Source organism: Colias croceus, chromosome Z (assembly GCF_905220415.1).
Source record: "Colias croceus chromosome Z, ilColCroc2.1".
Classification (NCBI taxonomy): domain Eukaryota; kingdom Metazoa; phylum Arthropoda; class Insecta; order Lepidoptera; family Pieridae; genus Colias; species Colias croceus.
Window position 1 is genome coordinate 15,316,613 of NC_059568.1, and position 14,481 is coordinate 15,331,093.

General features: G+C 35.4%; 2 protein-coding genes across 2 annotated transcripts in view; one reads left to right on the forward strand and one right to left on the reverse strand.

The window, feature by feature from the left end:
* The window catches only part of LOC123705581 (sushi, von Willebrand factor type A, EGF and pentraxin domain-containing protein 1), a 38,377-nt gene that overhangs the window by 17,539 nt on the left and 6,357 nt on the right, over positions 1–14,481 (forward strand). The window contains exons 2-6 of the mRNA XM_045654435.1: positions 1,239–1,427; positions 6,977–7,189; positions 9,024–9,456; positions 13,910–14,118; positions 14,266–14,442. Of these exons, the coding sequence (XP_045510391.1) occupies positions 1,239–1,427; positions 6,977–7,189; positions 9,024–9,456; positions 13,910–14,118; positions 14,266–14,442 (1,221 nt within the window). The remainder of the gene's footprint in view (positions 1–1,238; positions 1,428–6,976; positions 7,190–9,023; positions 9,457–13,909; positions 14,119–14,265; positions 14,443–14,481) is intronic.
* Positions 194–985, reverse strand: LOC123705311. Its single transcript, XM_045654045.1, has 2 exons — positions 719–985; positions 194–451 (listed from the first exon to the last, which is right to left on the reverse strand). Exons 1-2 carry the CDS (start codon positions 974–976, stop codon positions 200–202), a joined length of 510 nt encoding a protein of 169 aa, XP_045510001.1. The 5' UTR covers positions 977–985; the 3' UTR covers positions 194–199.

Here is a 14,481-nt window from a genome sequence, read left to right on the forward strand (position 1 = left end):
GCCGGCAGGATATAAGATGTATATAGGTAGATAACATTTAATAACTGTATTATTTATGATAATAATCAGTTCGTTACGTTGGTTGAAAAAAATGTTACTTTTGCTTGCAACTGATAAAAAAATATATATGAGTGCATAGTGGAAATTGAAAAAAAAAATCTAGAAAAATATATTTCTGTCGAGTACTTAAGTATATTCGTTAGCCATGTTTGGTCTGATTCATATTTCGAAATTTAATTAAAAACGGGACAATCGCTAGATCCAGTAAGAGCGTAAAGGAAACAGCTGAACTAAGGATCACTTTCGTGAGAATCTGTCGTCGCAGTGGTACTCCCAAGGCCACGAGGAACTCGGCCACGACTCGCGTCAGCTCACCCGCGTAGCGCCACCGTTGCCACAACACCGCTGCGTTGATCGCCATCAATGCAGACCCAACGCCACACAAATAGGTCTGAAAATGACAGCCGGTTTGTGCGAAAATGTAGTGTTTGAAGAAATAGCAAAAGCATTGCTAATTTTCTTATTAAGTATGTTTTTAGTTTGTATATCCTACCATAACAATTACATTCATATGTTTAGAAAATTACATTAATTCGTGAACGCAAAAAAAATCAAACACACGCATTATTACTATATGAAATTAACTTTTAATCTGCCATATACGACAATTTTTATTATATTTAGTATGGTATAAAAATCACATTTGAACGTCAAATACCTGCAACGCACTGCCCCCGCAGCGAGCGGCACCCGCACACAAGGCTAGTCCCAAGGCAGCTATACAGTACGTGACCAACAGACCTCCAGACACCGACAGTTCCCACCGGAACACCTTCAACGACCTCAAGTGTAGCGTCAGCAAAGACACCATGATCATCAATGTGATCAATCTCAAAGCCAGTAGAGAACCTCTCGCCTCTTCCCCATACTGCGTGTTGTCCATCAAAGCTACATTGTGAGATTCATTTCCTATCATTGTGTTTTAAAAAATACGACATTGATTTCAATGTTAAGTTTGTTTGAAGCATCTTTTTTCGTATTGTCAATGCGGTCATAGATAATATAATGTCACAGGCACAGGATACAGGGGTCTGCTGAATTGACTATGAAATACATATATATATCATTACATATTTATTTTTAATTAGCTTAATATTTTAACGAATTGGTTCTATCTGTGGTTCTATCCATATCTTATGACTTACATTTGTAAACTAATAAATGACATTTAATTCCAGCATCCGCCGTATCATCATGCGGCTTCCCCGGAGTGCCAGCGCACTGCTCCGTGTCGTTCTCGGAGGAGGTGCACACCGAGGGCACCGTGGTTACCTACACCTGTGACAGGGGCTTCGAGCTGCTCGGCCCTTCTAGACGTATCTGCAATGATCACGGACGCTGGACGCCCGATGGAATCCCCTTTTGTGGTATGTGTATGATTCATTAATAATGTATTATTGTATATATGCATGTGGGGCGTTAGAATTTTATATCATACATTTAACAATAAAATCTTATGCTAGACGCACAGGGAAAGCCGTGTGCTATAGTATCTATCATTTATCACCTTTTTACGACCTCTAAATACTGTTAAATGTGATATTTTTTAGAATTGGTCTCACAATACTTTTTTGCGACTTTTCGAGAATTTAGTAACGATAAAATATAGCATTATCGTACAAAACAACAGTTGTGAAAAATATTTTAGTTATCAGTAGGTATTACGAGAAAATCCATAATGTTATGCGCCGTATTTCCGCACGAAAACGCTTCTACTGACCCACTTTTACTTTCTTCGTCGAGAAATTACTTCACATGAGCCGTGAATGGAGTCGAAAAAGCGGAAGAGTCATTGTCATTCACTCCCACGACTCTCTCCCGCGGAAAGTTGCTTCGACTGTGACAGCGTAAAGAGTTCAAGTTCATCTCGCTCATGTGCATAATATGTTCGAATTTTAAATATTCATATCTGTGATTCATATTCATATTTTTTGCCAGTACATATTGCAACTTAAATGTTAAATTAAAATTTAAAGTTTTAGTTAGTTTCTGTTTAACATTTTTTTATGTCCCTATTTGGTGTAGATAATAGATATGGAATATGCTTGAAAAACATGGGATATCCATAGATTTAATTAATTGAAATAAAAATAAATTTTGCTTTTTCAACAACAAAAATCATATTAAAACAAAAACAAACAACGCAGTCAACAATACATCAATGATTGCTAATAAAAAGTATAATCTTCGGGAATTAATGATAGGCATTCGCTTATCACTGGTATAACTAACGGTACGATCGCGCCGCGCGCGTCTGTAGATGCGTCAGGTGTTTGGCACAGGTGGCTTTGATATACTGACACAGATCGTAGCATCATGGGCCATGAATAATAGGAATAAAATGGAATAGGATAGAGTTCGTTTTGGTTGCCGGTTTATGACGTGACGAATAACAATAATTATTCTGTTTTGTAGAAATTAGTATCTAGAAGAACATGCCTATTTTGTATTGAAAAAAAAAGTTTTAGTTACAACATATTGTGTCGGTCGTGTCTTGATATAAAAACATCACTGGCAGTCATTTTTTTACGTACATCCTAACTAAATCACGTCAGATTAATATGCGTAAAATGTCGGTGGCATAGAAAAGCTCCCCAATCTGTTCCAAGAATCAAGATTACCATTAATCATCACAAAATGAAATGTCATATTATAAATTACATATTATTGCAAGTATTTTATCTTCCATCTCTAAACCTCCCGCAATAAACACAAGATATCTTGAATGACAGCTTCTCTCTATTTAGCATACCCACTTTAAACCACAAGAAGCGCTGGTTTCATTGCAAAGATTATAAGGTCTCTGGGTTACTATTACTTTAGCAGTAAAACGCGTTTCGGATATAAATTATTGTTCCTAAGCCTATTCTTTTAATCGGTTAAAATATTTGTTATCTTCTAGCCTTGAGAATAAAGCTTAGAATCCAACAGCTTATTGTTGTACTAGTAAACAAATTATAATGATATGCTAAGAAGTCGATTATGGAACAATTCATTGTGTACAGGTGTTTAGAGGCCGTTAAAAATTCGATTCATAAAAAGTGGTAATACGAGAGATATATAAATTTTGTCTGTGAGAAATAATGAAGTTTTGTGATTATGTATTGTTTATAAATTATTAATCTGTGCTTAAGATGTGCACATAGAATTATATTTTATATATAAGCTTAACAAATTAATTTAATTTTGTATTCTATAAAAATGTCGTCCCACTTTTTCTGAAGTGGCAGCCCTAGGCATAGTATACAAAAATAGAAACATTCCTTAGCGAGATGTAAATCAGCCCGATCGAGTGTCGATGACACGGCCGCAGCGGCAAGACGAGTTGAACGTCACCGTTACGCGTTGCCACTGGCACACTTTTACGAGCCGTTACCTTCAGGGCTGCTTACGCCTTGTTTTTTTATCACCCATTTAATATATTATATGTAATTTACATTTAAAACATGCTCATGTTCGCTGGCAAATCATGAATTAAAAAAGAACTTCTGTGCCAAGCACACGTGTTAGAAGTGAAACTTCTCTGGCATGATTCAAAGATACCAAAATCTCCAGGACGTAACGATATTAATGATTATAATGATTATGTTATTGCCATGACGCGACCTTGAAATTTTACTCTCAATGCGCCAAAGCCCTAAATAAGTTTCACTTAAAAAAATCTAGGATTTAATAAGAAGGTAAATAATGTAATTATCGTCTTTCGCTTTTCTACATTAATTTGATTTGCTATGCAAATTGATCTAGAAAATCTTTACTATTTTAACACTCAATAAACTGTTCCTATCATATAAGCTACATCTACTATGAACCAGCCCTAAAAAGAAGGCGCGTACGCACGATCATGTTTTGTTTATTACGATGCGCAATGAGCACTGCCTTAAAGTTTAAATACCTGTTTTTTGCCATTTCAATTTATTACCTACCCATTATGTAGACTGTAAACAGTACAACGTATTAAATGATAAGGCATATATCATTTTCATAATTATTGACTTAATTAAATGGTTAGATTATTTCTAGGAACGAAAACTAACACTAAAATTGTATTACTTGAATTACTATTATCGAGTCATGCTATTTTATGTTGAGTACTTAATCTACTCAAGATTGAACCGTGTCTTCTAGCGGTAAATAACGAACATTTCATTTAACATACAAGTTAACAGCTATATTTATGACCTAGTTCTTGGTATTGGAGATTTGATACAATCGTGATTTCTGTTATTTTTTTACTCATCTTAAAACTTTTTTATACAGTATTAATTTTTTATAATCTTCCGAAATGAATATATTTCACATTCTTATGATACTCTTGATAAAAAAATAAACTGTCAGTTTTCCCTCCAAAATTCACCTTTTTTTAGTTTTTTGACAATATAATTTCTTGAGATATTTATTATATATAGTAGATAGTTAATATGTAATTTGATTTTGTGCACATAATTTAGTGATGCAGATATAACGCAATTAAAAATAGTGGCCATGCACCTGAGTTTTTGTATTTTTCACAATGTGTTCCGGTCCGCTGCTTACACTTTCATTCTCGATATAAGGCTTTCGACAACATTTATCTTCAATACGAGCAATAAAAATACTTAAAAATTAATTGGAAGACATTCATTTGTTAATTTTAATACCATGGTGGATATAGATAGGGAAAATAAGGGGAAAATAGTTCGAATTTAGAAATAAAATAAAAATGAACTAGGGCAAAGCATACGTTAAAGACAACTTTGGTTATATTATATCAACGTTATGAAAATGTTCAGATTAATAGACCTTAACAAATAATAATTAGGTACTAGTAGGTATCTAGGAAATTCTCATAATAATTAGTTTTTATTTTCTTTTGTACAATTACCTATGCTTTCTTTTAAGAGGCTGTGTGACCACCATGCCAAGGCCCTTTAAATATACATGTCAGGTCAAATAATATTTATCTAATTCACTGCGGCTTGTCAGGTAAAGGGATTATTACACGTCACAACCAGCGATGCAGCAGATAGTAATAGTCGATAATTGCATGCAAATTTAGATGTCACGGTCAGCGGTCTAACGGGACATGCGCGTGCCTTAGAAATAGACTGCGTCGAACTACCTATATCTTACGTTTTATGATTGCCTGGTACTTCGCGTCGCCCTAGCAGGTAATTGATCAATACTCGACGTGGTTATGATTGGTCGAAAGTTAAGGAACCTATATTATGCGCACCTATATATTATATACCGGCTATGTATCAATGTTTGTTTGAAAATGCGTTGAGGTTATTGTTTGGATATTGGGAAAAGTCGTTGGATTCAGCATCATGCCCCTTGTTATTATTATTTTACTAACAATACAATAGACGTACAATTAGGCTAAATCCGCCACACAGGTGCGAGTTGGTAAATATCACATACGGATGATAAATAAAAGTGTCAATAAAGTAAACTTTTTTATATTTTGTTAATATGTACTTACTAGCTTTAACTGTAACAAAACTTGCGAAACGAATCTGACCTGAAAATATCGATTTGATGAAACGTTAACCATTTGTGATTGATTAATTTCAGGATATTGTGTTATCGATGTTTTCACAGATTCCTTTTTTTTTTTAGAAAAACTTAATTCGAAAGGTAAATATAACAACAGAACACTAACGAAATCTCCTCACAAATCATTAAAAATAACACTACACAGTAAGGAAGTGACAATGCGAACTTAATGTTTCACAAATAGTCGCAACGTCGTGTCGTGTCTGTATGTAGTGCGGAACGACCGTCACGATAATTGAGACGATATATTTCACTTAGAGCATCATAAATTGTACGATTACCTCGACCGCGAATATCGTACCGTGAAGATCCGATTTGCTGTTTCAATTTCCGTAAGTTAGCATTACCTACTCCTCAAAAATGTTACACATTACCGAAATGATAGTAGGTACCTATAAGACTCTTATTTTTTAAATTACTTAATTACAAGTGTCGTATGTAAAAGCCTTTGGTTTGATTGAATTAAGCCTCTTTAAAATTAAATTACAATCCATTGTATTATTTTTTAATTATTTTGATATTTAATTACGTCTTCATCAGGTTTTAAATTCAAAGCTATGTTTATGTTCTAAATTTTATAATATGTAATAAACAAATAATACCCACAAAGGTAAATTAATTCAAGTACCTAGGTATAGATTTAGCGCGATAGAACAAAATTATCAAAATGTTGAGGGTAGCGAATATCGCAACATACACACTCTGCGGACTCCCCGCTGAGTGTTTATTCGCAAACATTTCGCTGATCACGTAGGTACGGGTTTCAAAAATATATAAATATGTATGTATTTTATAACTGACAATGATAACAAGTGTTTTCATTTATACTAGATTCGGTTAATATATCATACATATGATGGAAACAGTTTGATAGAAGGTACGTTGTGACATACCTATTATAATTATTGTTATATTTTAATAAGATACCAAGTATAAGTGATCAGGCGATGTGTAAGTAATGAAATTTGCTTGCTTTGATTCTCGTGGTTGGCGCAAAATAGGGGTTTACGTGTACATGACCACAAACCCTAACCACGACATAAACAATGTGATGTAGGTATTCTGGTACCCGAGTCATTACGCAGAGACTGTGTTATATCTTTCTTTGGCATGAATTTCATGTGCAGCAGATTACAAATTACTGATGAATGTTGATTATTATTTTGTTGCATGTAAATAATTACTATCTCATTCAACATAACAATTAAGTACCAATAAAAGTTCTTCTTTATTACTATAATAAGGTAAATACAATACGCTTAAAGATTACGTTCGTATATCATGAAAACATTTATTTTCGATTACTTGAACTAAGCGCGTCCAAACAAATTAGCAATAATATATTTGAAGTTTGTTCTAACGATCCATACATTTGCAGTTCTCAACGTAGCGGCAGGCAAGGCTCCAATGCAGGTTTCCACCGAGGACGGGGGCGTGCCCCAAAAGGCTTTAGACGGCAGCACCTCAGGGGCCTTCAGCGCGGACACCTGCACTTTCACTAAGAAGGAGATCGAGCCCTGGTGGTACGTGAATCTCCTGGAGCCGTACATGGTTCAGCTGGTGCGGTTGGATTTCGGAAAGCCTTGCTGTGGTGAGTGGATTTTGGCCAGTTTTTTTCGTTAGAATTGCATTTAATGACTGTTTTATGATTAAGTTTTGTGAAATGATTGCTTTGAAGGTTATATTAAACAACCTTGAATATTAATTCAAGGTTGTTTATGAATTATTGAGCTCTGAAATTTGAATTTTTCGGCATTTTTATAGTAAACATTGTGATATCTTTTTTATAATATAAATAGTAGGTATATAGGTTTATTATAATTATTTTAGCTGATCGGAGACTGTTTTAATAGGTGTTTGAAATAATGAGTAAAGTGACAATTGTCGATGTCGATTGTCATAAAAGTTATTTAGGTCAATAATCAATAAAGTGCGTAAACTAGAATCGATTATGAGTGAAACTGAACAATCATTTACGCGATTATATAATTCACGGTATCAGTATTTCCTCATGTGTACGGGAATCACTGCATGCTGCATAGATAACGCTTATTTCACTGAACATGCTCGTATCAAGATCAACCATCGAGCTTACCTATTTACGCAGTGGAGCGGTCGCTCATTTCTTTGTTATTAATTTTCCTACCGTTTCGTAGTTAGAAGATAACTAGCTTAAAATATATGATTGAAGTTTCGGTTCAGGGGTCACGTCTATTGATCTCAAGTCAAATTTTACTCTGTAAAAACATCTTTGTTTATTATTTAACCGTCTGAAATAATTCGACTAAATTTCGATTTGCTATCAAAATGGCTGATCTATTTCATTACACAACAATGAACACTATCGCTTTTAAATAATGCAGTACGTTTACAATAATTCATAAATACTATAATAACGTTTCCAACTTTCCATGGTAATTGAATGTGAGATCCCCATAATTTTATAATAGAACTATAAACGGAGCGGTTCAGCCTCAGTAACTACAAATGAAACCTTGGGATGAAAGTTTGAGACAATCAAACAAACGCGGGCCGTAACGAGTCGTGTCGAGCGTTGCAAAAACGCGCCGCTCTCACACCGTACTCCCATACTAATATTATAAAGAGGAAAGATTGTAATTATGTATGTATATGTATGGTTTTCACGCATAAACTACTGAACCGATTTTGATGAAATTTGGCACAGACAATCTTTAGACCCTGAGAAAGAACATAGGCTACTTTTTATTGCGAAATATGTACCACGGGCGTACCGCTAGTATAATATATAAGTATTTACTAGTTAGAATTTAGATAAGAGATCGATTCTATGTTTCTTGGACGGGTAAAGGTGCAAATTTAATTGAAAGATATTCTAATATGTTTCAATGAGACGAATTCTATGTTAGTTGTACTAAAGATGCATTGATTGAATTTCAAAGACCCTATTTAGATGATTGTAGGAAAAGTTTGTTCTATGGATTTTGAAGTTTATAGAAATGCAATGATGACATATTAACTTTCACCTACAACAGTCTGTTTGCAAAAGTTGTTGAATAAGTTTTTACTTTTATATTGTTTTTTATTGTTATATCAAGAGGTCAACGAACATTAATGTACGAAATACAACACTTTCTTAAATAATCTCTGTTAAGCTTATAAAACACCAACGTATATTGATTGTGCCCTTTTCAATACCATTTTTTACAGATAACTTTTATCTTGCTTGCTTGATTTTGCTTTTTTCTATTATTATACAAGTAGAAATTAAAGAATTAAACGGATTTTAAACGCGATTTGTTGTTGTTGTTGTTTGGACGTTTCGTACACTTTGCAGCGAGTGTGGTTACGGGTAAAGACCAATATAACGAATCAGTCGCGTTTAAAATCTGTTAGTGTTTAATTTCTAACTTTTAGCTTACTAGTGATAACATTTCACATTCCAGGAGTAAACAAACCAGCGGTAGTAGAAGTGCGCGTCGGCAACAATAGACCCGACCTAGGAACGAATCCGATATGCAACCGCTTCACGGGTTTCCTTATCGAGGGACAGCCGTTGTTTTTGCCTTGCAACCCTCCAATGCCGGGGGCGTTCATGAGCGTGCACTTGAAGTCAACAGTGCCAAGCCAGTTATCGCTGTGCGAGGCGTTTGTGTACACAGACCAAGCGTTGCCCATAGAGAGATGTCCTCAGTTCAGAGACCAGCCTCCCGGCAGCACGGCCACGTATAACGGGAAGTGCTATGTGTTCTACGACCGGCAGCCGGCGAACTTTCGAGATGCTCTAGCGTTCTGTCACTCGAGGGGAGGGACGCTGGTCGATGAGAGCAACCCCGCGTTACAAGGGTTCATCAGCTGGGAGCTGTGGAGGCGACACCGGTGAGTCTATGTTCAAATGTTTGTTACAGGAGCCTAGTTACAACTAGTTGTGACTAATTGTTACAATTATCTCCAACTAGGTAAAATGCGTAAAGGGTTTAAACTATAACATAATATGTTTTAAAATCGATATTTTTAATTTGATTTTATATATATTTCGCTTGTCTAAAGTATGTGTTTCCATGTGATCACGTTTGTCTTTTTACAACTCGATTGCAATGAATTTGATACTGTTTCAAATAACTCGGCTGATGCGAGGTTGATGCCTCACGCCGCCATGTTATGACTCGATCTTGTGCGAATGTCTTAAGCTTTGCGTAATGGCGTGATGGTGATTGATGGAGGCTTTTGTAACAGTTTTTGTAAGGGCCTGTTTACACTGGATGGGTTGATGCACTTAACCGACTATGAAAAAAGGAGGTTGACTTTTCGGAATATATTTTCATATGGTGATGAATATTCATGAAATGGTTGAGTGATTGATTACCATAATATGAATCGATCAATTTCATTTCGTATTCATTTGTTATTTAATACTTTAGATTATCATCAAATAATGACATAATCATGAGATAACCTATTAATTTCCATTTAATAGATTATCTCTATTCATCTATGAATTATTTATAAACAATCAATGTTGAGTAGGTTAACTAGCATCGATGATAAACATCAAATATAAATATTATCATTATAGAGTAGAACATATTTTATTTTTCATTGAGTAGTATATTAAGTTATAATTTAGTTATAATAACCATCCAGTATCAACTCTTCATTAAAAATATGGTAAAAAAGGAAAAGCCTTTCAAACACTTATCAAAATAATTCAATATTCTGTACATCGAAATATGCAAATTCAGTCCTATACATACAGTTACGTAAGAAATAGTTACTCAATTCAGGAATTGCCTGTCGTTTTACTGTAGCAACGCAATGTGGAGACACCTTAAGCATTGCGAGAGCAAATGGGAAGATGCAGCCATTTGCAACACATTTGCAACACGTCGCATTCAATATTCACTTGTCGTTCAAACCTTGCTTCCATTTCAACATTGCAAGACAACGAATTTAAAGGGAATTGATCAATTTTAAGTTACACGTCTGTACTGCACACCAATCAGTTATTCTTAACTAGTCGCGTTAGTAGTAACTCTATAAAAAATAAAGGCATTTACTATAAACATATGATGATAAATTAGGTTTATAAAACTAAATTTTAAGACAAAAACATCGTAAGGCGTTAAATCGATCTTTTAAAAATGAACTAGTACGCCAAATTATACAGGGTATAATCGTTAAGTGTGCAAAGGTGATTATTAGTATTTATTTGTAATAGTAAAATTTCAATATTGAAAGTACAGCAAATTTTTTTGTAAAGAATGTAAAATGTAAAAATGTAAAATTTTCGGATATAAGTATCTCGTTTTTTTTCTATTCTTTATAAATTTATATTTAAGTATCAAGCATTTGAATGCCATAAAACCAAAATATAAATTCAACATATCTCGTTTTATTTTTGAGAAGTTATTATATGGTCATTTTACTACCTAATTAGGTAAATCCTATAAGATTTATATATTATGTTCAATATCAGTTGAAAGATTTTTAAATCTGTTCAAGTTACGGATGAATCCCATTTGCACACTTTACGATTACAGCCTGTATACTTGTATAGCCAATAATAACGACAAATTATTGGAAAGTATAGTAAAGTAGAGTATCTGTGGTCCGCTACGCGTAACAGCAAGTTGATTGGAGTGAATTCGGTTTCTACCACAGTTACTCAATGTGCGCCGTTAGACATAGCTGTTATAAACATGACTATGTACTTTATTGTAATTTAAATACAACTATTGACAAGTTATAAGTATGAAAGTTTACAAGGGTGAATTTGCCTACATTAGTAGATGTATAGGGTAGTACTAAAACGTATGCCAACTGATCTTTCCATAAAGTAAACTTCAATCGTCATATTATAATATATTGTGGATACTCTAGAGACAAACTAGGTTGCGGCTTCGCCAGCTTTGTCTTAAATCTTATAAATTATAATACAAGACTAATTGAATCACTCCATCTATTAGAAAAAAAATATAAAAATTGGTTGCGTAATTTTAAAGATCTACGCTGATCTACGCATATAGACACACAGACGGCTTGTTTATTATGATATGATTAATTATTGCTTTTTATAATCTTAGATTCAAAGTTGTATACAGCAAATCTTTTACATCTATGTACTGAATATTTTTGTTACTACTTAGGTACACATCGAACTTTCTATTTTTTATAAATGCACACAGCTATTAAGTGCTTATATAAAAAGCTTTTCCCAGTATTTCCGGTACACAGGCGATGTAATTGTTGTAATCAAATTCAATTAATGACGACGAAGTAGTTATGAGGTACACCTGCTAATTTCTGGGAATTTCTTAATATATCTATAGCTTATTAATAATACGAATGCTTATAAGAATTGAACCATTGTTATTTTTGCTGTAGTTGTGGCTTTTAATCTAACGTTACAATTACTTTGTATGTTTATTGTTTAATGTTTACTTAGTATTTATGAATGGTGGCTTATGATTTATTCTATAAGGATTGTTTTTTATTTCAGAAAATCGCAAAGCCGTTAATTATTTTTAAATTTGTGTTGTTTACCTTAACATGGTGTAATTTTTTAAGATATTAAAAAAATACATTGATACTTTTTTATTAAGCAAATTTTATAATAAGCATTCTCAAACAAGTGAATCGACATATTGCATTGTGTTCGGACTTACATTGAATTACGGCTATTGTTTTGCTTTGCGAAATCACTGAGAATTCAACCTTAACATTTGTTCTAATCATTACATAAATGATAATACGATTCACACGAGGAATATACAGCTGTACGATTGTATTATATTGATATTTGTGGCACAATGTAATAATACGAGATTCAATAAATACTTAGCCTAGAAAAAGTATACGAAAATTTTGGAAGAGTAGCAATTTATTTTTCAACATAGTCTCCTTTTAGTTCGATATACTTAGTCCAGCGATGCTCCAACTTTTTTAACCCGTCCGAAAAATATGTTTTCTCAAACTCTGTAAAATAGGCCTCCGTGACAGCTATAACCTCCTCATTTGATCCATATCTATTCCCGGCGAGGGATTTTTTCAGATTAGGAAACAGAAAGAAGTCACCAGGGGCTAAATCTGGAGAATACGGTGGATAAAGCAGCAATTCGTAGAATAATTCGACCAATTTGGCCATGGCAACGGCAGACGTGTAAACCAGTGCGTTGTCGTGGTGTAACAGCACCTTTTTCTTAGCCAGATGGGGTCGTTTTTTCTTTAATTCGGCTTCGAATCGGTCCAATAAATTGGCATAGTAAAGCCCTGTAATTGGTTTACCCTTCTCGAGGTAATCGATGTAGACAACTCCATGTGAATCCCAGAAAATGGTGGCCATAACTTTTGTGGCCGATTTTACAGTTTTCGCCTTCTTTGGAGTACGTTCCCCGGTCTGGATCCATTGTTTTGATTGCTTCTTGGTCTCTGGTGTGTACCAGTGAATCCAGGTTTCATCGACTGTCACAAAACGACGCAAAAACTCCCCTGAATTCCGCTTAAACAACGCCAAACACGTCTCCGACGTGGGCTCACTGTTGCGCTTGTTTTCCGGTGTGAGTAAATGCGGCAACCATCGCGCCGACAGCTTTCTCATGCCGAGTTCCTCGTGAAGAATATGATTGACTGTTCCTTCTGAAATGCCTACAGTCTCAGCTAGCTCCCGAACCTTCAATCGGCGATTTGTCAATACGAGATCATGGATTTTTTTTAAGTTTTCCTCCGTAGCAGCTGTTTTTGGTGCACCTGGACGTGGTTCATCAAAAACCGACGTACGGCCACGTGCAAACTCGTTGAACCAATTCTTGAGGGTGGCTATCGATGGAGAAGAGTCATCGTACACAACATCCAAGCGACCTTTGATTTCGATACGCTCTTTCCCGTCCAAAAATAGGAATCAAATCACCGAACGATATTGCTCTTTTTCCATTTTTGTAAAACCGATCGATACGTTCGCTTCTATAGGTTGTCAAATTAAAACAAATGAAGGGATTGGAATGAAAATTAAAAAAAATACTTAAAAAAGAATGAGCTACATTGTGGTAAACCTATTTTGAAACAATAGCGCCCCCTGGTGATGAGGCTAGGTACTTATTGAATGCACCAGGTACATACAGTAGCTCAACAAAGTCGTTTAGACATATCAATCGGGAGTCGGGACACATCACACAGCTCGGGATACTTTGAGGCTGCCGCGCGCTTGTTTTACTATGTCATTGATTTTATTGAATTGTGACATTTCATTTCCATTTGTTATCGGCGTTGCACTACTGTATGCTGTACACTGTGTTGTAGTATGCAAATAGGTGTATAACGGGGTGATGTTCAACAGGAGCGACAGCAGCAGCCAGTACTGGCTGGGCGCGGTTCGAGACCCGCAAGAGCCGAGCAACTGGAAGTGGGTGAACGGCAAGGACGTCACCATCTCGTTCTGGAACGCGCCCGGCGGGACCGAGGGCTGCGCCCGCTTCGACGGCAGCAAGGGCTGGCTCTGGGCCGACACCGACTGCCACGCGAAAATGAACTATATCTGCCAACATCGTAAGTCCACTTTGGTATGATAGCGTTGCGATTTTTATGCTCAGCGAATTTGGAACGGCAAGCGATTTCTCTTTTTTAATCTTCGCGGTTAATGTATTCGGCGTACATGGCGATTTTCATGTCTACATAACCATGTATTGTCCATAGAGCCCAAAGAGTGCGGAAGACCAGATCAACCGCCGAACTCAACGATGACGGCAGAGAATTTCGAAGTGGGAGCGAGTGTTGAGTACGCCTGTGACGATGGGCACTTGCTCGTCGGGCCCACGGTCCGTACTTGCTTGGAAACTGGCTTCTATGATGAGTTCCCGCCTGTTTGCAAACGTTAGTATTTATTTTGTCAAATTCTACTCACACTTTTCG

Bases quoted from the DNA above. Each gene is read 5' to 3' on its own strand.
- LOC123705311 (XM_045654045.1), bottom strand. From the start codon at position 976: ATGATAGGAAATGAATCTCACAATGTAGCTTTGATGGACAACACGCAG. The intron at 452-718 runs GTATTTGACGTT...TGTCATTTTCAG, and splicing joins GCGGGGGCAGTGCGTTGCAG to ACCTATTTGTGTGGCGTTGG.